The 26,428-nt window shown below is 41.5% G+C and overlaps 2 protein-coding genes across 15 annotated transcripts in view; one reads left to right on the top strand and one right to left on the bottom strand.

Moving 5' to 3' along the window:
• LOC126403976 (alpha-2-macroglobulin) overlaps positions 1-18,553 on the top strand; it is a 44,125-nt gene extending 25,572 nt beyond the window's left edge. For all 3 annotated transcript variants that reach the window (XM_050066890.1, XM_050066889.1, XM_050066888.1), the window contains exons 21-36: positions 1,144-1,265; positions 1,899-1,950; positions 3,417-3,500; positions 3,595-3,771; positions 4,927-5,008; positions 7,980-8,136; positions 10,956-11,030; positions 11,283-11,448; positions 13,630-13,826; positions 13,918-14,133; positions 14,558-14,676; positions 15,054-15,144; positions 15,923-15,991; positions 16,177-16,282; positions 16,423-16,464; positions 17,792-18,553. In XM_050066890.1, the coding sequence (XP_049922847.1) occupies positions 1,144-1,265; positions 1,899-1,950; positions 3,417-3,500; positions 3,595-3,771; positions 4,927-5,008; positions 7,980-8,136; positions 10,956-11,030; positions 11,283-11,448; positions 13,630-13,826; positions 13,918-14,133; positions 14,558-14,676; positions 15,054-15,144; positions 15,923-15,991; positions 16,177-16,282; positions 16,423-16,464; positions 17,792-17,814 (1,778 nt within the window). In that variant the 3' untranslated portion in view covers positions 17,815-18,553. The remainder of the gene's footprint in view (positions 1-1,143; positions 1,266-1,898; positions 1,951-3,416; positions 3,501-3,594; positions 3,772-4,926; positions 5,009-7,979; positions 8,137-10,955; positions 11,031-11,282; positions 11,449-13,629; positions 13,827-13,917; positions 14,134-14,557; positions 14,677-15,053; positions 15,145-15,922; positions 15,992-16,176; positions 16,283-16,422; positions 16,465-17,791) is intronic.
• Positions 17,891-26,428, bottom strand: part of phldb1b (pleckstrin homology-like domain, family B, member 1b) — a 164,546-nt gene continuing 156,008 nt past the window's right edge. For all 12 annotated transcript variants that reach the window (XM_050066795.1, XM_050066822.1, XM_050066839.1 and 9 more), the window contains one exon: positions 17,891-23,965. In XM_050066795.1, coding sequence (XP_049922752.1) covers positions 23,825-23,965 — 141 coding nt within the window. In that variant the 3' untranslated portion in view covers positions 17,891-23,824. The remainder of the gene's footprint in view (positions 23,966-26,428) is intronic.

Genomic DNA, 26,428 nt, shown 5'->3' with positions numbered 1-26,428 from the left:
AATTCTTTAAAAATCCTACGATGTGATTTCCTGGATTTTTTTTTTCATTTTGTCTCTCATAGTTGAAGTGTACCTCTGATGAAAATTCCAGACCTCTCTCATCTTTCTAAGTAGGAGAACTTGCAAAATCAGTGGCTGACTAAATACTTTTTTGCCCCACTGTAAGTGGCTGCTTTAAAGGTATGAAATTAAATTTGTGAATGTGAGTATAGCTTCTAAACCCTATGGCGTGCCTTGGAATTAGTATTGTAAAGACACTGGCATGGTCCTTTTAATGTAGAAGAGTTCACAGGGTCTAATTTTGATGTTAAATCCATGCACATTTCACCTATAAGATTCAGTTTAGAAATACTTATTCATATTCTTCAAAACTGGATTGAAGCTCGTCTCAAACAGCGTCAGCTCTGCTCTCTCTGCCTCCTCATTACTACAAAGAACATTTCCAAGTGACTGTTATTAGTGTCGCTAATAATCTAAAGCAGTCTTCACATCTTTATAATTAAATACTGATGTTGTTTGTTCCGTCCAATGCCAAACTTGCGCTCTCAGTGACACAGATGAGGCAGAACAAGCTAATTAATCTGTATTAAGGGCACTGACAGCTGTTGCGTCTGCACCGCTGGAAGCAAAGACAGGGGGCTGTTGTTGTAACGCTGCCTGGCCTGAAAGCAGAGGATTTCTATCAGCCTCCATCAGCACGGATGGAGACGAGGCTCTGATGAATGTCAAATTGCGCTTCTCTAACTCCCCCTTAGAGGAATGCTGACAATCACTTGTACTAACAAGTCAGGTAGTATCTCTGACGAAACACTCAGAAACCTCTCCCTCGGGGGGTGATCTGTACTTGTCCTCTGTGTGAAGGATTGTGGGCTGTGAAGGAAGAAAGAGAGGGGGTGGGAGATAGAGCGGTATAATAAGGCAACAAATAGGGATTAATGAGGGCGAAAGAGATAGGAAACAGGGGGGAGGAAGGAAAACACAGGGAGGAGGGATGGAGGAACAGGGAGGATAATGAGTTGGACTGAAAAGCAGACAGGAAGCTGTTTTGCCTCCGTACACAAAATGTGACAGTGTGACAGTGAGTGCGAGCGCTAATCAATACAGCCCTGCTCTCGGATTAAGACTGTGTATGTGTGCACTCAGGTCAGGTGAATCTGAAGGTCAGCGCAGAGGCCCTGAAGACTGACATACTGTGTGGCAACGAGGTGGCCACCGTCCCCGACATGGGCCAAATCGACACCGTGGTCCGCACCCTGCTGGTGGAGGTCAGTGACTGTCACACACAACACCACACAGCCGAGTGCAAAGGTGACAGGAGCACAGTGTCTGAGGTTGAAGACGTGTTGCAGACAAACAAATGTGACAGTTCGTAGGTGGTAGTGTCACATGTCAAGGTTCAATCAGTCACATATTTGTGCTTAATAAGGACATACTTTATATACTTGTTGTTTTATGACTTTGTGAGTGAGGCATAATGTTTTCAGGTCGTCCGTCTGTTCCATTTTCATAATATCTCAAGAACAGCATGAGGGAATTTCTCAAAATTTGGCACAAATGTTCACTTGAACTTTGTGATAAAGTAATTAGATTTTGGTGGTTATAGATCAAAGGTAAAGGTCTATGTGTACGCCCTAATTGTGCATTTGTTGGGGACTATTTTCAGCTGCATTTGGTGCCCTAGTGAATATTCGGAGCTGCAGGACGATGTATGTGGGATTGAGTCAAAATAAACCGCTGTTCATGGTGATGAAAGAACACAGAGTGCAACAGTTTGGCTCACTGATGTGTGTGTGGAGCTCAGCGAAAGATACATCAGGCCTTGATATGCACACAAGACTTGTTAGTTGGGCTTGTTATGTTGTCTTGTAATGAAATATTTCTTTGTTTCTCCCCACAAGGCTGAAGGAACGCCACAGATGGTCAGTCACAACGCCCTCCTCTGTCCTGCAGGTGAGTGTTCACAGACAACCTGTGTATCAGCATCTGGTACCTGAAGGTCACGGGGGTCAGCGGCCATCTTGATCCTGTCAGTTTGAGCAGAGCAATCTGTCATGGAGACGTGTCAGAAGCTCTCGCTGTCGTTCAGTGTGAGGTTGTCGTTGTTTTCCACCATGTCAGAACAAAAGGTCAACGACAGCTGTGATTTGGTTGCTACATTGGGAACACTGACTTTGTTTGTTAGTGTTAAAATAAAATCGCACATAAGTACCTGTATCAAAGCCAGGAGACTGTTAGCTTAGCTTAGCATAAAGACTAGACTGGTTGAGTCCTCACCTCTGAAGCTCACTAATGAACGTGTTCATTTTGTTTGTTTAATCCGTAACAAAGATGTAAAATGCTAAGTATAGTTTTATGTGATAGACCTCTGATTGGGCCCAAAAAAGTCAGGCCTGACCCTGCATGGATACCTGCACAGTTTCTGTACAAGTCCGACCCGAGCCTGAACCATGGCAGCAGTTTTTGGCCGGAGCCAAATTAAAAACAGAATATGAGTGTAGAGATGAACAGATGATTTGTGCTGATTAAGATTCAACAAAAGTCTTGAGGGAGAGTTTGTGTGATCGAGGGACATCTGTGCAGCAGCAGGATAAATCCCCCCATGGAGTCCAGACACTGGTGGTGGTGGCTGATGATTCTGATGAGGCTGATGAGGCTGATGCATCTGTAAAGACTAGGTGGTGATGGGGAAGTGGAGGGAGCAGCAAGAAAGAACCAGAATCATCTGATGACTCAATTGACCGATCCAGACAATGACACCTAGAGACAGTGAGTGAGCATACGTGCAAGGCGTGAATGGCAGGGTGAGAAAGAAACTTACAGCCTGAGCATGAAAAGTATTGTTTCACTGACTGAACTTTCGCTGGAGCTTCATTACAGTAGTCTGTCATCAGCGTTCCATGGCGATGTGGCGTGCTGATGATGACCACCTCTCTTGGCTGTATGTTAGGCCCATCTCTCCCACTGCTGGGGAGGCAGAAGCCAACACTGCCAGCCAAGTCGCCTGCAGCCCCTCGCTATCTTTCTCTAGTTTCCTGTCTCCTCCCATGCTTTCCTCTTTATTTAGTCCATTATAACTCCTGCCATGTACGCTCGAGAGCTGCCAGTTTCATTACAGAAAAAAAACCGCTGCTAAATTGGCGTGAACCTGATCCGATTCAGGCCCGGGGGCAGTCATGAGAAATTACAGCCTGGCCCGGCCAGAACCTGTCGGGTCAAGTTGGGCCCAGTCAAACTCGGCCAGAGAGTCAGAGCTCTATGATGGGCTAAGCTAAGCAGCTGTTTTCTGTAGTTTCAGAGAGGTGTAGATCTTCTTAACGAACTTCAGGACGTGAATATGCTTCTTTTGCAAAATGTCAAGCTGTTCTCTTTTTCCTGTATGATTTATGTGTTGTCTTTCCTTCTTTGTGTGTCGTCAGACGGACCTGTGGAGAAGAAAATCTCTCTGCTGATGCCTGAGATGTTTGTGGCTGGATCAGCCAGGGCCACTGTCTCTGTGCTGGGTCAGTGACGCTATATGAAGACACTTACTGAGATGTTTCCCCATTAGCTGTCAAGACTTCAGCATGTTTTTTAACCTTTTCATTGCTTCTGCAGGTGATCTGATGGGCCGGGCCATGAAGAACCTGGACAAGCTCCTGGCCATGCCGTACGGCTGCGGGGAGCAGAACATGGTGCTGTTTGCGCCCAACATCTTCATCCTCAACTACCTGAAAAGCACCGGTCAGCTGACCGAGGAAATTCAGGACAGAGCGACACGCTTCCTGGAGAGCGGTGAGTCGTTGCGTTCCAGCTGTGACGGACAGAGTGTGGGGAAGAAATGTCTTGTTAATGTAATACCATGTTGATAATGTTGGCATATTATTTTTACTAAGACAGTATCAGTTAGTTAGTTTGAGCGATCTGCATGAAACTGGGTGAACATAATCTAGGGACCAATATCTAAAGTTCCCTCTTGGCAAAAGTTGGAAAACTNACTGGAGAAATTTAACTCTAATTGGCAACTGGGTGGCGCTATAATAACAGAAAAATGAACGAAGGCCAGATTCCAACCCCCACCGCTGCAATGAGGTCTAGCCGCACCTTTCCCATGTGAACTACCAGTGCGCCCCACTTTTAAGTCAATACAACATATAAACACTTTAACTATCTGCCTTTCAACGTGCTACCTCAACTACTAATGTACAGTTTTAGCCCACTAACTATCCCACTATTGGCAATGGTACAACTGTACTTTAAATAAAGCAATCGTACTATCAAATTCACAAACACTCTGTCTGAATACATTGCTCTTCTTAATGGGTTCACTTGACTATTTAATCTGCAATTTCCTACGACCTGTATCCCAAACACACACCATGTGAAACTGTACGTGGGCAACTGTGCACTCAGTGGGTATGGACTAGTATCAGTATATTTTCAAGCAAGATACAAATTTAGACAACACCGTTTGTATTGATATAGGGGCAAGTTGCGTTACATAACACTTAGTTTAGAGTTAAAAGAAATGAATGGTTGGGCTGGCCATGTTCAGACAGGGTCGTTACCTGGCCCATTAAATACATGCAGTAGCACATCTCTGGTTAATCACTGTGTCACATGAAAGCTGTATTTTCACTCTTTTTTACCTCACTATCATTAAAGATAAAATGATCATCACAGTAATAACTCTCCAAAGTTTTAAAATCTTGTCTCATAGTGTTATAAATTGCTGCGCAGTGTTCTGACATCTGCCTTCAGTCTCTTGGATCTATTATTTAAACCAGCCTTCGGGGATTGTATTTCATCGTCTCATCGGTGTGTGAAAGAACAGGCCCTCACCGACGGAGCCCCCCTTCCCTCCTCGCACTGTCTGTCTGTCTGTCTGTCTGTCTGGAGCATAAGTTTGTAAATGTGACAGTTTTGTTCATGTGTGTCTGTGTGCTGCAGGATATCAGAGGGAACTCACCTACAAACATGACGACGGCTCCTACAGTGCCTTCGGGAAGAGCGATGAGTCTGGAAACACCTGGTCAGTAAACTCAGTGATGTAATGAGTCGATGATGCAGATAATGATGCTGTGAAATGGCCATGACAGTTTCTGTGAACATGTGTAGAGACACTGGTCGCCAGTTTGACTCATTTTAAAGAGGAAAAAACAAAGTTAGTCAGTTGTAAATGAAACCAATTTAATATTGTAGCTAATATAAGAACATATATAATTATTTTTAGAAATGATGGAGCATATTTCATACATTAACAAACTTTTTAAAATTAGAAGAGGCATTTTTAAAAATAATTTTATGTTATTTTAGAATAATAATAGTTATTCTATCATATTTTACATATGAAACTATGAACTATGGACTTTTAAGTTTTAGTTAGATCTATAAAACTCAGGAGGAACCAGAAATTCCACCCACTGTCTGCTCATTTTACCGACACACCTGTCACTTGAGAAGTCCCAAAATAATATGAATAATAAAATATGTTCGTGATTATATAACTGGTGATATAATGAAGTTGCATCAGTGGTTATAGAACATTTTCAAACATTTATCTCGAGCTTTGCTGTTCATCTGAATATTTTCAGCTCAAATCTCACACTTCATTTGATGACAGAATAAAAATGACACACAGACACAGTGGGAGGTACACACACACACACACACACACACACATACAGTGAGTCCTTTCTGGTGTTTGGCACCAGCCAGCGTCCTAATAATTTACTTTATGGGGAACCTGCCAGAAAATATTAATATTTGCATTTAATGGGCTTACAGCACAGTGCCTCGGGGGATTTAACAAACCCTCTGCTGTTTGAAAGGGTGCTGGGCAGTTTGGCAGTTGGTGAGTGTGTGTGTGGGTGTGTGTTTGTTGTCAGGAGAAACTAGGGCTCTCAAGTGTTTGATTACATTAAAATTCCAGCAGGACATTGGACGCAATTGTTCATATCACTAAAAATATAAAGACTTTGCTACAAAGTGAGAGAAAATATTAAGATTTGTATTCAAAGTTTCATGTCATATGACATTTTTAGCCTCTTTTACCGCCATTGTTTTGGTTTTCAGGCTTACAAACTCTACATCAACCCCATTTCAACATGTAGCAGGCAGCTGTTATAGGAAAAAGCTTTGATAAATCCACTGTAGGGGAGAGTGGGGCAAGATGAGCCAGTGGTAAGGCTGCCCCCGACTAAGAATGTTCCTACTCGACCAACAGTCATCATGTAGGTCCATCAGTGGACTAGTCTCCTGCATGTTTCTGATATAAATGTAATAATTAAATGATATATTTTGGTGGTTTGAGTTGAAGGTGTGAGAAAGAATAGTATCAGTAACATTGTTAACACTGTGCTACATTACAGAGAAATACAAACCGTACTAATGAACCTTCATTAATATAGGCCTATATTTTATCTACAAGTGCATGTCACACACTGAGCGAGCCGCCTGTTAATGACGCTGTGGGCTAATGGGCATGTAGCTACTTCCATGTTTCAGATGATACGTCATGTTTGTAGTCGACCAATGAAGATGAGTTTACATATCACCTTGGGTTCGTCCTTCACCTTCTCAAAATGATCCCACACTTTGGATTTCCTGCCCGACATGTTATTAACTAGCCTGTGGAATAACCGCAGGTACCAGCCCTGGAAATTAACCTGACTCCTGTCTGACTGCTGAGCGTGGACACAGCTCCTGATAGAGTTTCACATCTTGCCGACTAATGATCTTTCTAGTCAACTAAGGTTTGGTCGACTTTCAGGGGGGCAGCCCTAATTTTTTAGCATGACAGGTATAATGACTGTTACATCAAAGCAAATTTATCCAGGTCTATAAATGTATGTTATACATCTTGGTGATTTGCCATTGTATAAAACCATGTGAGTCATTTAGCTAGAGATTAACCAAGGACTGTTAAACCAGGCATTACCGTTCTTTGGGCAACTTCAGTTGTCAAACAAAGATGGATGTTGTTGCGTTTCCATCTGTAATTTTCAGCCTTCATGTTTTGCACAAAGCAATTTGTTTTTTGTAAACCACCACAAAGTTTTTGTTCATGAACAGAGTTATCTTTGGTATCATTGTTTTCCAAATGGCGCTCATAATGTAAACTTGGTTCTTCACGGTTCTTTCTTACAACTTGACCAAATGCTGACAAAGTAGATCTGGGGAGTAAAGTGTCAACTTGTCGGGCGTTAATGTTAGTTGATTCAGGACATAAAAGAAAATTAATAGATTTGTGGATTTTTAAATGACACACTTTTTATTCTGTGGGCTTGGAAGAAGGTATTTTCAAGTCAGAAGGCTCAAGCCCAAGTGAAGTCACGAGTTACTGACGTTAAAGTCCAAGTCCAGTTGTGTTTTTTGAGTCCACACCTCTGCTAGCTGGTGAACATAGTGTAGCATTAAGCAGCCAGAGCTAGAGCCAGATATTTTTTTCGGGATGGTGGAGACCAAAAACAGAGCTTAAAGGAAAGTCAGGTGGTCAGAAACACAATTTGAGATGATGGCTGATGTAAGGGGCCAAAAAATTAATCATTGCATATTTTTGTGCACCTTAAAATATCATTGGAATCAGTGGAGTTTAGCAGAGTTGGTCCGTACCATCCATTCTGATTATAGTGCAACATGTGTAGTGTAATGTAACATGTCTGTAAATGACTTCCTTCAGAAGCATTACATCTGAATTATGATCCAAATATAAGCGATGTGGATATTTTACTTTCGCTGCCTGTCTGTCAGCTCCAGCTGTCTTTATTCTGCTGCGCTCGTGTGCAGCTCGGAGGAATATGATTGTTGTTATGATAGTTGTGGATGCAGCACAGGCCAGGCGCTCTGTGTTCGTCTGAGACAGGAGGCTGTTATGTAATTGTCCTGAAGCGAGGTTCATCTTGGGGTTACCAACACAGGCACACGTGGTTGGATCTGTTTGCTAAAAAGTGTGTGTGTGTGTGTGTGTGTGTGTGTGTGTGTGTGTGTTTGGTGTCTTTCAGGTTGACCTCTTTTGTGATGAAGTCCTTTGGCGGGGCGAGACCATACATATATGTGCACGCCAAGCACATTAAAGAAGCCAGGAGGTGGCTCTCCAAACACCAGCGGCCCGACGGCTGCATCAGATCTGTGGGGAAACTCTTCCACAACGGCATGAAGGTGAGAATATTTAACATAGACATTTTAGACAGGAGTATCTGATTTCATCATCGTCTGCTTTTGGTCGTTCAAAGCTCTGCTTGGGTGAATTTTTCCTCTAAGACAAAACCACAGAATTAGCTCAATGTGAGGAGTCATTTGCAGAGTTTCAGAGAGCTGGAGTGTGTGCAGAGAGCTGAGACTGACCCAGGCCTGCAGGCGAGCTGTACACACACACACACACACACACACACACAGCAGAGGAAATATCCCAAACAAATTATTGTTCGCCAGTCCCTATTAAAGTGAAACATTTACCAGAGCCGACTAACACCAAAAAGCCATGACAGCTGTGTGTCTGAGGCAGGTACTCATGGTTTTATAGTAGTTGTTGTGGATAAAGCTTTTCCAGGCACTAATACCAGCTGAGTACTGTGGACTAACATGTGTAATTGGTAAAACTCTGACAATTAAGATGCCAAGGTCAGTCTGAAGGGATTTTTTTAAATAGAAATTGACAGGTGATGAGTATTTCTGCTTGTGTTGTGAACATCTTTGATTTTATAAAAATCTTTTACAAGAAGTGATCATCTCAAATACCAGGGTATGGCTGCCACATAAGGGTTCAGGTATGAGTTTTATCTGCTCAGCTCAGGCTTAGCCTTTACCTCTCTGACACTTGAGGTAAGAAGAGAGTAGATAACTGTGTGTTTTATCCTTGTGTTTATTTTCTCAGGCGAGGAAAGAGACAAAGTGAAGTGTGCACAGTTTTGTTCAGTTAAATTTAATCAAGTTAATGGCCGGTGGGTGTGCCCGGGTAATAAAGCAACAATGCTTCTAATCAGCAGTAACTGAATCAATTTTGTCACTAAATGAAAAACACATGCACGTTCAGTGCTCAGCGGCAAAGTTTGAGTTTCACACATTGTTCCAGGATTACAGGGATTCCAACAGAGCGTCGATGACTGCTGTTATAGTCCGAACCGATAACTGTACATAAAGAAGGACAATGCATCTCCACTTCCTCCCACTGTACAAAAATGAAGCCAAAATATTGTAGGTACGGGCGGTGCCATCTTGGCAGCGAGAGTCTGCGCCATAGCGATCTCTGTGGTATTGAACTCCCGCAGGCAGGACCATGGATTGCGGGCCAAAAAATGAACACTTGAACATACATCAGTGTGAGAAAACTAACATGGCAAACTACCTTTGGGAAAAATGTTTTTATTCCACTGCACCAGAGGGATGGAGGCTTTATGTTTTCTGGTTGTCCATCCGTCTGTCCGTCCCATTCTTGCGATCGTGATATCTCAAGAATGTCCTGAGGGACTTCATTCAGATTTGGCACAAATGTCCATTTGGACTCAGGACTCATTTTGTGGTCAAAGGTCAAAGTCACTGTGACCTTGCATCCATCTTTTTCTCGTGAATGCGATATCTGAAGAAGGCCTTGAGATATTTTCCTTAAATTTGACACAGACATTCACTTGGACCCAAGAATAACCTTATTAGAATTTGGTGGTCAAAGGTCAACGTCACTGTGACCTCACAAAACATGTTTTTGGGCATAACTCAAGAATTCATAGGCTAATTATGACAAATTTTCACACAGATGTCTTATGGAATAAAAATGATTAAGTGATGACATTTTATATCCAAAAGGTCAAAGGTCAACTTCACTGTGACATCATAATGTTCTGCAAAAACCTTTTCTGGCCATTATTTAATGTAATAGCTCAGTAACAAAAGGCAAGATACTGAATTGGTGACACTAATTATGAGTGTCCACCTTGACGCTTTCCTGTGTAAAGCATCCAAACTGTAACTGCAACTTGATTGGTTCGAGCAGGCATACAACAGCAAGGCAGTAATTCTAGTTAGTTAAGCCCATGTCTCATCCTGAGGGGAGGGGGCAGAGTTTATGACCATCACTGCAGCCAGTCAACAACAGGGGGCAGTCAAGATGTTTTGGCTACACTTATGGGGGAGCTGTCATGTCGTCCATCTTTATTCTACAGTCTTTGGTCCAAACAGGCATCTTTGTTGCATGTCGTTTCCAATCTCTTTCCCATCATTTCCTGTCATCTTGCTAATTGAGCATAATGGCAGGACACGGTCAAGTTCAGCTCACATCCCAGCTACATCAGCTAATCAAACAGTCAATCAACTGATGGAGCAGCTGATTGATGGAAGGGAGTCATCTGATAGATCACATGATTCCTTTCTATGCAACCAATTGGATAATCTCATTCAGGGCGCCCTATCTAAACTGCTCTGGCCTGCCTACTGTTGCTGCTTCCTCTGCAAGCTGCTTTGCAACCTGCCTCCACCCCAGCTCCACCTTTTTATGTTGTGTCTGACTTATCAATGTCATTTTTGTTTGTCACTGATGCTGCTCTGTTCTGTTCCCGGGGGTCTTTGCTGCTGCTCTCCCTGCCTTAGGCTTTCCATGTAGGCGCATGGAAGGGCAGAGAGGTTTGCTCTCTCTGCCTTAAGGCTTTCCATGTAGATGCGGAAGAGGTTTTTTACGTAGGCCTAGGAAGGCGGAGGAGCCCCAGAACAGACCCGTACCGCCAAACATAATATTGCAAATGGAATTAAAGTTTCCTTTGACTAAAGTGTTCCTGACTGAACTGTTGTCTCAAAGGCATTGTTAAGGCAATGTTAAACATTATACTCTGCCTTAAGTACTCCATGTTCTCATGATGGGGAGGACAGTAGTAGGAGTAATAATAAAATAGTAATAAAAAGGTATGACGCATTGACATAAGGAGGTTTATTGTGTGATCACTCCAAGGAAAGCATGAAGTGTGACAGAGCGCTGCTGATTGTTCCAACAGGGAGGAGTGAGCGACGATGTGTCCCTGACGGCCTACATTACTGCAGCCCTGCTGGAGCTGGACACCAACGCCACGGTGAGTCCGACACTGCCATCATCCTGCTGCAGCTGTGAGATGCTCGCCTGTTAAAGTCAATTTTAAGAGATGTCAGCCTGTGTTCCTTATCGTCTCTTCAGCTTTAAATAGTCTGTCCTGAGGGCTGTATTTGTCTGAAACATTGCTAAAATAGATGTCTCGCAGACGACCTTAATGCAGCTCTTACTTTGATAAGCCTGCAGAGAAATTAGTTTAGTAATAGTATCTCTGTGGTTTCCTTTTGTGTCACAGGACCCCATGGTTCAGAACTGCCTCAACTGTCTCAAAAAAGCAATGGCAGGCCAGATGGACAACTTGTACACCACCGCCCTGCTGTCCTACACCTTCACCCTGGCCGGAGACGAGGAGATCAGGAGCAAACTCATCGCTTACCTGAACGCAAAGTCCTCCACAGAGGGTAAGGGACTGAAACCACCAGCAACATCTGCATCTCTGGCTTTACAGCTGGTTCACCCCAAATAATATTACTGGAGCTATCAAGCAGCATGAACACAAACATGAAACTAGGAAGCACAAAACTTTCTGAGAAGCATATACATGTCTCACTGCTACATTTGCTAAATCAGCAGTTTTAACATATGCAATAGTTGAAATACTGAAATTTTCAATTTAAGTGTGAGTGTTGAATGAAGTTGAGTGTCAATTTAAGACAAAATTTCCCTTAAACTTTAAACACTAAACGGAGTTGAGGTGTCAGTCAAAATGAAGGTGATAAATTGTGCAGAAAGTTTCAATTGACTGAAGCAGTTATAGTGAATTAAACACTGGAAAATGAAGTTGTTTATTTGGTGGTAAAACTTGACATGTGTCAGTTGAACTGCAGTACCTGTGTCCACACAAAATTTTTTAATTTGTGGGCCAGTGTCTTTTTTTCAAATGTTCTCAATGAGAATAGAACAAATGCATACTATACTATGACGTTTTAAATTTCATGACATGCTATACTATGTAGTATATGACATTTTCATGACATAAAAATGACTTTGTCAAGACATGCTATATGACTTTCTTTTCATGACCTTTAACGACATGCTATACCATGACTTTTTTTCATGACTTTAGACGACATACTATACTATGACTTTTTTCATGTTTTGGACAACATACTATACCATGACTTTTTTTCATGACTTTGGACAACATACTATACTATGACTTTTTTTCATGACTTTGGACGACATACTATACTATGACTTTTTTCATGATTTTGGACGACATACTATACTATGACTATTTTTCATGACTTTAGACGACATACTATACTGTGACTTTTTTTCATGACTTTGGACGACATACTATACTATGACTTTTTTTCGTAGTTTTTGACGACATACTATACTATGACTTTTTTCATGACTTTTGAGTTTTTGACGACATACTATACTATGACTTTTTTCATGACTTTTGACGACATACTATACTATGACTATTTTTCATGACTTTGGACGACATACTATACTATGACTTTTTTTCATAGTTTTTGACGACATACTATACTATGACATTTTTTCATAGTTTTTGACGACATACTATACTATGACTTTTTTTTCATAGTTTTTTATTACATACTATATGACTTTTCTTCATGACTTTGGACGACATACTATACTATGACTATTTTTCATGATTTTGGACAACATACTATACTATGACTTTTTTTCATAGTTTTTGATGACATACTATACTATGAAGTTTTTTTATGATCTTTTCATGATTTACCACACTATGACCTTTTTAACAACATGTTTATGCTTCCATGCTGGCGATAGCTGTAGCCAGACGCATGTCATTTTTTCTTCATCCCTCTGTCCGTCCATCTGGCCATCCGTCCATCCATCCTGTTTTTTTTATTGCAGTGTCTCATGAACACCTTGAGAAAAATTTTTCAACTTTGGCACAAACAAATACTTAAAAGATGCCCTCAACAGAATATGTTGGTAAAGGGTCAAGATGACTCTGACCTTGCATCTGGCTCAGTCTTGTGCACACTATATCCCCAAAACACTCCAAATCATACTAAGGAAATTTCTTCAAATTTGACACAAAGTCCATTTGGACTGAAGAATAAACTGATCAGAATTTGGTGGTCATGTCAAGGTCAGTGTGACCTCATAAAAAAAAATCCTTTGGCCATAACTCAATAATTCTTACACTACTTACGACAAAATTTCACATGAATATGTAATCAGATATAATGATAAAGTGATAACATCCAAAAGGTCAAAGGTCAGCTTCACTATGACATCATAATATTCTGCATAAAACACTTTTCTGGCCATGTTTTAACATCATATTTCAGAAACAGAAGGAAAGACATTTGGTCAGATACTGAAGTGGTGATTTTAATCTTGAAACTGTGCTGATTGTATCGATCTTTGTGCTGCTGGGGGGGAGATGTGTGTGAAGCACACATGGAGCAGATGGTATTTTCCATGATGAATTCCATGTGATACACTTTACGGTTTCTAAAAATCTGTACAGTGTAGACCTACAGTACGAACTCATGAATTAAACTGAAGAGCACCAAGTTAGTAATTGCTAACGTCCTAATGGATGACTCTGTTGTTGTGACTGGCAGGAGGCACCCGACACTGGGAGAGAGCAGGGGCATCTGGGAAAGGCCTGGACTCTTTGGAGGTGGAGATGACCTCCTACGTGCTGCTGGCTCTGCTCTCTGGTCCGGCCATACCAGAGTTTGGTCTGGATTACTCCTCCGGCATCGTCCGCTGGCTCGCCCAGCAGCAAAACCCATATGGGGGCTTCTCTTCCACACAGGTGGGACACATCTCACACACAGCAGGTTTAACTGAAACCTTTAACCCCCTAATTGTTTTTTAATGACACGTTCAACCTCTCTACTCCTCAGGACACTGTGGTGGCCCTCCAGGCTCTGGCTAAGTACGGCGCTGCCACCTACAGCGCGGAGGGCAGCACTACAGTGACGGTGACGTCGTTAGGAGGCCTGAACAAAGAGTTCACGGTGGATCAGCGCAACAGGCTGCTGTACCAGGAGGAGAGGCTGAGCGAGGTCCCTGGAGAGTACACGATCAAAGCCCAGGGACAGAGCTGCGTGCTGGCACAGGTATGAGCTGAGCGAGGACGAGGTCAACACCAAAACGTGAAGCAGCAACATGGGACTGAAGTCAGTGGCGAAAGACAATAGGAGAAGAACTTGGAGGCAAAGAAAAATGACTGGACTACAATGAATTAAAATATGAAAATGAAATGAGTAAATAAAATCTGTAAAACACCAGTTAAAAACACACATAATTATAAATAGTGACAACGTGTTTCAGGTTATTTTAAGTCCAGCCGATTCATCAGAAGGCTGATATTAATAAACAACGTTACAGAAAAAAAAATCAGAGCAGTAAAATACAACAATATACAGGCAGTATTTTTCATATATTCATCTCTAAATTCAAATTTTTACAGCTTTAATTGAAAAGCTTACAGCTTATTTTTCCATTGTAAACTGATGTTTGTGATGATCTGTCTCTCCACAGATCTCCATGCATTACAACGTCCCTCCTCCCCCCGACTTCTCTGCCTTCAACATCTCCACCAACACCATGGCCAAATGCAACACCAGCAGGCCTCAGCTCATCCTCTTTGTGCATGTCAGGTAGGTGTGTGTGTGTGTGTGTGTGTGTGTGATGACGATGTATATTCTTCTCTTCTTTATTGCATCAGCAAACAGCACCATAATATAACACAGAACATAAAGTAGTTAAGCTGTTGGGCTTAAATAATGGCTTTGACCTTTGAGATGACCTTAACACAAATCAGCCAGCAAACTTACCTTTGTTGGTGTTGTTGTTGCACTAACTGCAACTCATTAGTACAAACTTTTAACATCTTAAATTTATGGAAGTATAAAGGTCTGCACCTTTAAATTGCAAAGACAAAAACTGATCACATCAGATGAAGTGAGACTGCAGTTTGTGAGCATCACTATTGCCAGGTGTTTAACTTTCTGTGTGTGTGTGTGTGTGTGTGAAGGTACCAGGGCAGGAGAGAGGAAACAAACATGGTCATCATCAACATCAAGCTGCTGTCTGGATACATTCTGGATAAGAGCTCCCTGAAGCTGGTCAGTTCCTCCACAGCTTCTTACTGATAACCCTCTTCCCATTCTCGGAACCCATCGGCTGTATTCTGCGTCTGACTTCCGGCAGACAGCGATACAGCCTCTGGGGGCAGACCCCTGATTTTTTGGCATTCCGGTTTGATTTGGGCGGAGGAGGCAAATTTCCGTTTCTGACTTCCGTTTATATATAAGTAAATATGCTGAACCATTGCGATGGATTCAGAATTTGCAGTGACGCCAATTATGTTCCGCCTCGTTAGTTCACCGCACGGACTGTTTAACCTCCTCCAGTTCATTTCCAGTGCAACAACACGAGCCGTTCCTCCGGCTCAACAGGCTCGCTGAATGTTGTTGTCACTTGTAGTGTATCTGGAGAATATTTGTTCCCTCGCTCAGTCAGGGTGTCCACAGATATAACCGAGTTAAATTTAAGACTTTTTAATACCACCTTATATGAAATTCAAGACCAAACCTGTCAGTTCAAATTGAACAGCAAGAAAACATGACAAAAATTGGGTGAGTTTAAGTTTAATGTGTTAAACGTAAGAAGAAAACAAAATCTCATCGCTGTTGAAAATGCTATTAGTGCAATTCTTCAGTCCGTTCGATGATTGTAAACAGTCATTGTGTCTGTCAGGCTGGAGAAATGTTAAATTGTTAATTGTTGAAATGTTAATATTACCAGATTGTACTGCTGCAGCTGATGTGTTCTCTTATATACTGCAGCATACTCTTTATGTTGGTGTGTACTGATAGTGGTCTGTGTTCTGTGCTTTGGTAGCTGAAGAGCGACCGTTCAGTGAAGCGTGTGGACGTGGAGGAAGGATACATCAACATCTACTTAGATGGGGTAAGAAGCACTGACAGATTGACTCTGTGTCTTTGAATGTTGAGTCTTTGAATGTTGAAAGAAATGTCTTTATTTTCATAAACACCAGTACAGCCATTATCTGCTGTGTGCTGAGTTTATGATGAGTAAAGTAAACTGTGAGGTTGGAAAGAGTTTAATCAGCAGTCTGTGTGTTTGTGGTGCAGTTGAAGAAGGACGAGACAAAGATACACAGTGTGACATTAGAGGAGGACGTTCCTGTCAGGAACCTGAAACCAGCTGTGGTCAAAATCTACGATTACTACCAGACGAGTAAGAGTCTCATTCTTTTATGTTTTATGATGTTCAGTTTTCTTTGCTGTGAGTAAATGCAAAAGGCTTTTGGGAGAGAGACAGTGTGTCCTCACTGTCACAGTGCTGTGTATCTGATATATTGTTGTTGATGTTTTCAGGTGATGAGGCGGTCACTGAGTACACCTCCCCCTGTGCAGAGAGTAAGTAACATCTCTAAATATGTGTTCACACTGAACGCAGAGTGTTTCACAAGTGGGGTTAGATACAAAGTCAATGCAAAGATGCACATAGATGTGAATTAGCGCTGGGTAACATGAATTATGCGATGTGAATGACACAACACATAAATTTTTTTTAACTTGAGTGAGAAATTCACGCAACACTGTGTCACGAAAGTCTGTCCGTGTTGAGACCCAGCTGAGATTCTTTTGACGTTACCAAGAATCAGGAATGGAGGACGAACTTATTGTCTGTCTGTGCGCACCCAGAGCTCTACTACTCACGCCTAGTTTCCACTGACATGTGTACGGAGACAAGTCAACCTGAAGTCCATTCATTCCTATGGGAATCTCTGTGATATCTGATGTGCCTGCGAAACTCCTCCCCTCTGTAATATGCTAACTGTTAGCTAGTTAGCAGCCTGTTAGCTAAGCTAGTGCACTGTCTCCCCGAAATCCACGGCAAAAGTTCAAGTTTTTGAACGTGTTTGAGGCAAATTCCAGACCGAAATATTCCAGAGGGGGGCAATTTCCATGTTCATCATGTTTCCATCATCAGTTGTACCTCGCTCCACACCAGGTTAGCTGTTAGCTGCCCTTAGCATCCACACAAGCAACATGATGCGAAAATTTGCTTTGTGTTTGGTGTGAACACGCCATAAGCTAAGTTTTCTGTCATGCTACATTTGATGTTAGATACAGATGAAGCGTGCATCTACTCATGGACGAGAGGCTTGTGCTTGTGACAGCATGAGATGTGAAGATTAACAGTGTCCTACTTGGCTGAGCTGTACCGTTAGCTAGCTCATTAGTGCTAGGTGAACTAGCAGTAGATGCACGCTTCCTTCTGCAGGGCGATTCGGTTGGTGGGTGTAGTTCAGTAGAAAGGAAATAGTTCCTACATGAAACTGCTCACAACAAGGTCTGTCCTACATGAAACTGCTCACAACAAGGTCTGTGGATTATCTTGAGTAACCAGGTCATGATTTCTGCGAAGAGACATTGCTGTTGAGTTTTTGAAATTTATTTTTTTGGCGCTTTGAGCACCACAAGCCGAGTGCCATCTAGTTCCATTATATTCGAGATAAGGCAGATATCTCTATAGCTGATATCTCCAACACTCTGCAACTCACACCAAAACTTTCTAGATTGATAAACAGCACAAGGAGTAAGAGAAAAAATATGTAGTTTTGATTTTTGGGTGGGACTGTCCCTTTAAAACTAGTCAGATAGTGAGAGTAAAAATCTGTTAACAGTGAACGTGTGCTGGCGGTCTACAGGTGAATAACTGTATGTGTTTCCCTTCCAGGTGACGTCCTCAACCAGCTGTAAAATCCACCTGTAGATCCTTCAGACGGGACTTCTCTCAGTTGGAACAATCACTGTGTCAGAAAGAAACTTCTAGATGTTTATTTTTTTCTTAGACTGTTTCTGTATAATTTTTTTTTACTCCTTTTAAACTTTTTAGCTGTGTTTCAATGTGAGTCCACTTTTTAGGAACAAACGTGTTCTTTCCTTTTTTAGCTTTTTGATTGTCTTTGCTCTACTTGGTGTTTTATGGTAGGTTTGTCCTCGTCCTCCGAATTATGTCTGTTAATAATGAACCGATAATTAGTCAGTGTGAGAATCTGTTCAGAATCAACACAGTAGTTACTGCTGTCCCTCCTCAACACTGGATCCTTCACATTATAACCCACTGAGTTCAAGAAAAGCAAACGATGTTCTGTAACAGTTCTGTTTTTAATAGATTCGACAAAATCCATATTATTCATACGTGAAAGTAACGCATGAGACATACAGGGTACCAATAACACAGTATGGTCCGAGTACTGATTGTGTGTGTGAGTGTGTGTGAAACAGGATCTACGTTCTAGAAAAACAAAAGTACAGTCTCATGAGTGCTTGGTGAGTTATTGTGTGTGTGTTGGTGTGTGTGTGTTTGTGTGTGTACAGATGTGTGTTCTGCTGTACCAGTAAAAAAGAAAAAGGTAGATTGATACATCACTACCATACAATTTGAAATGTAACTGACTGACAATAAAATTTCTAAAATGACAAAAATAAGTAAAAATTGTACTTCTTTTAATACAATACTGTTTCATTTCATTTCAATAGTAAGATTATTTTTTCATTCAGGCATCCTCTTTACAGTATATTTAGTTTCCTTTCTTTTCAACATAGATAACAACAGTAATGTATATACCACCTACTATCAACAGACATGATTTAACAGCCTTGCCAGTGTTGAATAGTTTGGTTTGCACGCGTTAGCGGTGCAGGGAGAGTAAAGGCAAGGGGGGCAGAATATATTAAGGTCTTTTCACTAGTCGTCTTTTTTTTTTTTTTTTCATCTCGAAGTAAACGTGTCACTATCTCAGGCACCACAACCATAAATTATCATTACTGTACCTACACATGAAACTAAACAACAGTTCCACATGCTCTGAAAATCACAGCGTAGTTTGTCCTCTGCTTCTACAAAACGGACGACAGCATCTGTTAACTACACACCGGCCGGTTCGACAGACTCACAATGTGATGATCCAACACTTGACGACAAAGACACCAGGCGAGCCCGGTCGGTTACAGTCTGTTAAAGCTGAAGATACAAAATTTCCTTATCCACCCTCGTGCACGCAGGCCTCAGCTCACAGTGGGGATACAGAGCATTATCTGTAACTGCTTATCCAATTCAAGGTCGCAGGGGGACTGGAGCAAATGTCCCAATTGACATTTGGCGACGGTTCATGCTCACATTCACACCTATGGGCAATTTCGAGTCACCAAATAACCAAACCTGCATGTCTTTAGACTGGGAAACCTGCAGAGAACGTCAGCTCTACACAAACGGGCCAAAGCCAGCCAGCGGGATAAAACCCAGAACCCTCTTGCTGTGGACCACTCTACCGAAATATTGTATTAAAGTTTAAGTTGAGTAAACAAGTTTTAATTAAAAGACAAATGTCTTCAATCAAAAAAGATAATAGATTTTATAGCCAAATTTCTAGATGATCTGTAGTCTCATATCTCAGAACCCCTAAATGTGAAAATGCTTTGTCAATAATCAGATTCTGATGCCAATCTTTTGCAAATAAAAAAGTCGGTAAACTAAGTCATGACGAGTTATCCCCTCACTTCTGAATGTACAAAATATTTGAGATGTTTTAAGGAGTTCAAACTCCTTTCATACACAAACTTTCAGCTGCTTCTAAAATTCAAATATTTCCTGCAACTTTCTGATTGGTTCAGATTTTAAAGGAAATTTCTGGTACTTTAGTAGTCCAAGCTGGGGGACTTGCAATGTCAAAGATCATTTGAATTCTACCAAAGACCGGGTCCTTCCTTCAGAGAACTTTCAAGGATGCATATGTACATCCTCCTCGGCGTGTACCAAAATTCTTTGTGCATGATTTGTCAGAATTGAAGGCAAGGCCTCAATGACGCACTCCTGGGCACTCGCTAGCCTGTTCCAATATTTGATCAACGAATGCTAAGAAGGAGTCTTGCCTAGCCTGTGAAGGACCTGACTTGGACGTGCCTGTCCTACCAAGGAAGCATCCTTGACTTTGAGAAGCATCATGTGACTTTTACTCCATTCCCAGCTGGTTAATGTTGCTATTAGATGTTATTTGGTTGAATTAATATTGATATGTCAGGTAACCAAAATTTAATGTCACAACATCTAATGCCAACGTCAATTTGACATAGAATACTAATGACAGATGATATTTTGTTGGTTTAAAGTTGTGTTGTTAAGTGCCAAATGTCATCTTGATGTAGAATAACGAGTTGTAAGGTACAGAAAACGAAACCCAACGTCTGCAAAACATCATGTTGACACTCCGACCCACTGAAAGTGTCTGGGGCGGCACAGAGTCCAGACTGATACAGAGAGTGAAACAGAATGTTGAGCTCACATCACCTGCCAGGTCTTACCAGGCTTGGTGCCAGCTGGGATGGGTCAAGCTTTAAAAACCACTATAAAGCATATACTTATTTTGTACATTCAGAGTTTAAATAATGCCAGTGACCTAGCTGATCCCCACTGTACTCAGGGCCTTCGGTATCTCTGCCTGTAATGACGCTACAGGCAGACGTCCCCATATTGGAGTATTACACCTCATGCGAGCCTGTCCCTTTACTGCATTACAGCTTAGAAACTATTTGAGATGCATTCATACGATCGTAGCCTCCCAGCAAGGCTGTGCTGGACTCACAGACACGGCATCAATGACAACACAAAGTCAAGGCACAGTTCAGAATTGCATTAGTCCGTATTGTTGATCCCGTGTGGTCCTGTGTTGGTGTGGTCTCTGTAGCGCCCTCCACTGGTTGCTGCTTTAGGCTGGCAGTGATGATGGCTGCTTCCCAGCTGTGTAGTCGCATCATCAAGTTAGCTAAAGGCTACTTGGCAAATAGACGAGCTTCCTCTGTTTGTACGAGTGCATACATGGACACCTTGAGTTGGCATACAGACACAGTGAGATATGTTCAACATATTCACAAGTACACTGAGAACGCCACAGCTATGGTTAGACCAATAGACGGGGGTTATTGGGACTCAACGTCTGAGCCGATCCCACCAAGACCAAAACCAACCATCCCAACTAAAGGGGAAAATTCAGCTCCAAAGCAGCCAAAGAAGTGATTCATGAAGTGCCTTTTCCTTTGAAGAATTAGGGAGATTTGGGGGTAAACAGTTATTTACTTCCTGTCTGTATACTAAATACAAAGCTAGGGCCAGGAGTCAGTTGGCTAGGGGCTCATTTAGACTTCCTTTACATCTGAAAATAGATTCGTCCATGTCAAACGCTGTAAACGTCACTGCCCTCATACTTCCATGCGTCCTTTATTTGGGCATAGATACACCAATAGATGGCACTAGAGGGTGAAGTCAAAGAGCCTGGCTCTGTTGAAAGGCATCTAAACTGTGTAAAGCTGGACAACATAACAGCTCTATAACAGCACTGATGTATAAATTTAACTGGATACAGTGAGTCCCGTACATTCCTATGAAGATTGGTCAGTGGTGCATGAAGCCAAAAAAGTTCACCCAGATATTCCACATCATTGTGCCCATAGAGCAACTGCATTACAGACTTCTGCGTGCAAGCGGCTAACTTCTGGTTTAGCATTCCGCTACCTAGAATAGGGATTAAATTACTTCATTGTATATCTCTTCTAGACCTTTTAAATGTAATCGCACCGAATGGATCAAATCCTGATATTGAAAGGAATCATTTCACGGTTGTTGATTCTCAAGAAAAAATGTATCTACTGATTTACTGACGTCTCTTTCCCAATTTAAGTCTATGGAAAAATCTTTTAGGGCCAAATGGCATCATGTGACAGACCTCAATGTTGAAATTGCATGGTTTGGCCACTTTGAAAATTTGCTTCAAAGTCTATTATACAAGCTAAATATTAAACTAGAGCCAAAAGACAGTTAGCTTAGCTTAGCATAAAGGCTGGAAACGGAGAAACAGCTAGCCTGACTCTGTCAGGCAAAACATCTGCTCACCAACACTCAAGCTCTCCAATGAAAACGTTATATCTAATTTGTTTTAACCGACCAAAAAAACAAAATGTAAAAACAAGTTGTTTGTGTGCTGGAACTTCTTCTTGGTTGCGCCGGCGATCTTGACCACTGCTTTCAGTCTTAATGCTAAGCTAAGCAAACAGGCTCTAGCTTCATTCTTTGAGGTCAAGACTGCTTTCTTGGCAAGTGTTAAATGAGAAGATTGATACCACTTGCAATATCTGAGACTGGTATCATCTAACTTCCGTAAGAAAGCAATTGATTGCCAAATGTTGGGGTTCCCCATGCACTTAAGTCCTGAGTCCTGATTGCAACTAGTGGCCCCTTGTTTCACATTGTTCTTAGGGCATCAGGAACGTTGCTCAGCCTTGCTTCCAATTTTTTCCCAGTGGCCATTGCAGCAAAAATCCCCTGCTCCCCAAAAATCATTTTCCCCATAGACCACCATTAGAAAAGAGACATCTCTGAAAGCGTCGAACTGCAAACAAAGTCATTTATGACTCTTTCTGCTATGAATTTTTGATCTATGGAGGTTTTAAATTTGTAAAACTTTCCTCAAGCTGAGAAGTGATTTAAAAAAACTGTGATGTCATCACAGTGTAAAGTCTGTGAGCTGGGCGGTGCCAGCAGAAGAAACACTGCTCATATTCAGTGGGCTGCATACCACAGAAGTAAACTCGGAAGCTAGAAACTTGTTTTTGGCGTATGCACCAAGCGAGAAACTGCCACTGGCAATCAATTTCCTTAAAGGAACAGTTTGATATTCTTGAATTCTTTGAAAGCTTTGGAGATGCAAATAAGCTGATGTCCCAAGATGTCAAACTGAAGTGCCAGTCCGTAAAGAATTTTATTATTCTGGGTTTGGTGGGGCTTTTTTGTAAGATTGAAATATACCAACTATCGCACGGCTTCAATAGTGATACCAGTACCGGCTTCTGAAACCCCATATTGGTTGAACCATAGTGAGAACTGCAGCGTGAACTCCTGAGCTGTAGTGGGTCAAAGTCTTAACAAAATACCTACAATAACTTTGGTAAGCCTATGTGAAGTAATGTGACGAGGACGTAGCTGTGGACACTTTAATCTGCTGCAGATGCTGCACGTGATTTAGTGTTAGTGTTGAGTCTACGAGCAGCACTGAGGTGACGTGACTTGTAGAGGATGCAATGTTTTACTGTGTTTCACTGTTACAGACGAGTGTGCTGGACTCTTCGATCACGTCCAGTCCCTGTTGACTGATTTCTATTATTTCTCATAGATTCATACATTTTGAATAAGATTCTTTCAAATATATTTATAAATTGATTAACCCTCAGATTGAAGATTCTTTTATACTCTCTGTCTAAACTGAGCATAGTCATGATGGAACACTCAAACAAAACATTGGCATTATGTCATTTGGCAATTTTCTCTACAAGTAAAAAAAACGAGAGAAAGAAAGGAAACAAATAATATAAAAGGTTCAACAAACAGTAACTACAAGATCTCCATTTGGCAATATAGAAGGCTTTTTAAAAGTCTTTGACAGGTATACATTTTGGTTTATATACAGATGTGTGTGTAAGTGTTTATGTCCTCCAAGGGCTCCCTTTTTCAATCCAAACTGAATCACGTAGAAAATGCAGAGGTGAAAACATCTACATAGTAAAATCAAAAGTGTGAGATTAAAAATGAAAAGTAACAAACAAGGCGTTGTGTCCGCTGTGGACTGGAAACAGGAAGGGCCTGTAGAGTCTGTGATGGGAGAGTCCCTGCCGAAACTATCTGCTCGTCACCTGCGCTCCCTGTGCTGCTGGGTGTCTCTCAGTTCATGAACTGTGTGTATCCCTCTGCTCCTGTGACGATCACATCCATCCAGATCCTCATGGCCTCTGCTGCGGGGGCCACCATGTAGTAGAGCCGGTCGTGGGTCTTTACGCAGAAGGTCAGGGCGGGGTTCGGACTCTGGAAGAACAAAGAGAAAACTAGAATTGAACTTTGACCTTCAACCACCAAATTCTAGTAAGATCACACTTTGTACCAAATTTAAGGAAACTCCCTCAAAGTCCTCTTGAGATATTTTCTCTATGAAAATGAGATGGAAGCAAGGTCACAGTGACCTTGACCCTGGACCACTACAATCTAATCATTTTATTGTTAAGTTTGTGCTAAATTTCCCCAGTGTGTTCTTAAGATACAGCATTCACGAGAAAGAGACAGATGAGGTCACAGTGACCTTGATCTTTGACCTTTAACCACCAAATTCTAAAAAGTTCATTCTTGAGTCCAAGTGGACGCATGTACCAAATGTGAGGAAATTCTCTCAACATCTTCTTGAAGAAACTGCATTCGTGAAAATGAGAGAGATGCAAGGTCACAGTGACCTTGACCTTGGACCACCACTATCTAATCACTTTGTTGTTAAGTCCAAGTGGACCTTTGTGCTAAATTTAAGAAATTTCACTAACATATTTTTTCTGTGAATGAGATGGATGAGGTCACAGTGACCTCAACCTTGACCTTTGACCACCAGCAACTAATCAGTTCATTGGTGGGTCCAAGTTAGCATCTGTGCCAAATTGACAGAAAATCCCTTGACATATTCTTGAGATACTGGGTTTCAGGATGAGAGATGAGGTCACAGTGACCTTGATCTTTGGCCTTTAAATACCGAATTCAAACAAGTTCATTCTTGAGTCCAAGTGGACGTATTTACCAAATGTGAAGAAATTCTCTCAAAGTATTCTTGAGATATTGCATTAATGAAAATGAGATGGATGCAAGGCCACAGTGACCTTGGACCACTAAAATCTATTCATTTCATTGTTAAGTCCAAGTGGACGTTTGTACTAAATTTAGGAAATTCCCCCAATGTGTTTTAAGATATTGTGTTCGTGAGAATGAGACTGATAAGGTCACAGCGACCTTGATCTTTGACCACCAAAATCTAATCAGTTCATCTTTGGGTCCAAGTGAGCATTTGAGCCAAATCTGAAAAAATCTTCTCCATGTGATCTTGAGATATTCGGTTCACAAGAATGACAGATGAGGTCACAGTGACCTTGACCTTTGACCACCAAAATTTAATCAGTGAATGCAGAGTCCAAGTGGACATTTGTGCTTAATTTAAGAAATTTCCCCCAACATTTTGGAGAAGGGAAATCAGTGATGCAGATGGTGAGGCGAAAGCCTGCTTGTTAAAATAGTGTTATATAATGGCTTTTTGGCTTTTGTCTATACGTACATTTTTAGTATGGATCCTAAGTACTGTTTTATAAATGAGACCCCTGGTATTTATAAAAAGAACTGCTTAGCTCTATGACTGAAATGTAAAGGTAATACATGAGATGCACAAACTGGTGATAGTTTGACCCTAGGAAATACAAAGAGGAGCACTGAATACCTGAAATTAAGGTGTTGAATTCAGCACAAAATACTATCTGGAGCACTAATTAAAAAATACAGGCACTGTCAATAAACTAGTTTATCAATAACACAGCAGTCTACTCCTGATCTGCACAAATTTCATGAAAATATGGAAATGACATCAGTCCGTAAAAAAACAAAACAAAATGACTCTTGCGGGTGTTTTCCTCATGAAATCGTTGTTTTTGGAAGAGCAACCCTGCAGACTACTGTACAATTTATTTCACCCACTCATCTGCATCACTTTTCCTTTTCTAAACCGTCATCTTTCTGTCTGCTAAGTGCATCAGACTTTAAAGTTTTTGCTCTGTAATGTGACATTGGATGTGACAAGTAAAATCAAAGTTCCAGAGTTGATCAGAGCCCCACAGTAAGTCAGAGTGCGGAGCATTGCGACAGGCCATCAAACACAAACACACACACTGAAGATGAGGAGGCAGCAGCAGCTCGGCTTTATGTTGGAGATAAAAAAAAAAATGACAAGACGTGTGAGGCTCAAGACAAGCGGCACGCAGCCCCGAATCATAAAGAACAGAAATATGGCCAAAAATTACACCTACGGCTCTACGGGACATTAACACTTCCTCGGCAGAGAGGGGTCTTTGAAAATTAGTTAAAGGAGAGAAGGGCTTGAACCAGTCATACAATTACAGCCTAGCAGTTGTTTGCCTCCGCACAGCAATCATGCTGCACTTAATGTTTACATCCATGTCTATGAAAACATGGATGTCCCACACACATCTTCCCCCCAGCAGCACAGAGGATCTATACAATCAGCACAGTTTCAAGGTGGACACCCAGGATTAGAGTCACCAATTCAGTATCTGACCAAATGCCTCCCCTTCTGTACCTGAGATGTGACCTTGAGTAATGGCCAGAAAAGTGTTTTTGCAGAACATTATGAGGTCACAGTGAAGTTGACCTTTGACCTTTTGGATATAAAATGTCAGCACTTCATCAATAATAGATGTTTGTGTGACATTTCGTTCTAAGTAGTATATG

This window comes from Epinephelus moara, chromosome 2, assembly GCF_006386435.1.
Source record: "Epinephelus moara isolate mb chromosome 2, YSFRI_EMoa_1.0, whole genome shotgun sequence".
NCBI lineage: Eukaryota > Metazoa > Chordata > Actinopteri > Perciformes > Serranidae > Epinephelus > Epinephelus moara.
The sequence above is the reverse complement of the archived record's forward strand: the minus strand, read 5'-3'. Positions and strand labels throughout refer to the sequence as shown.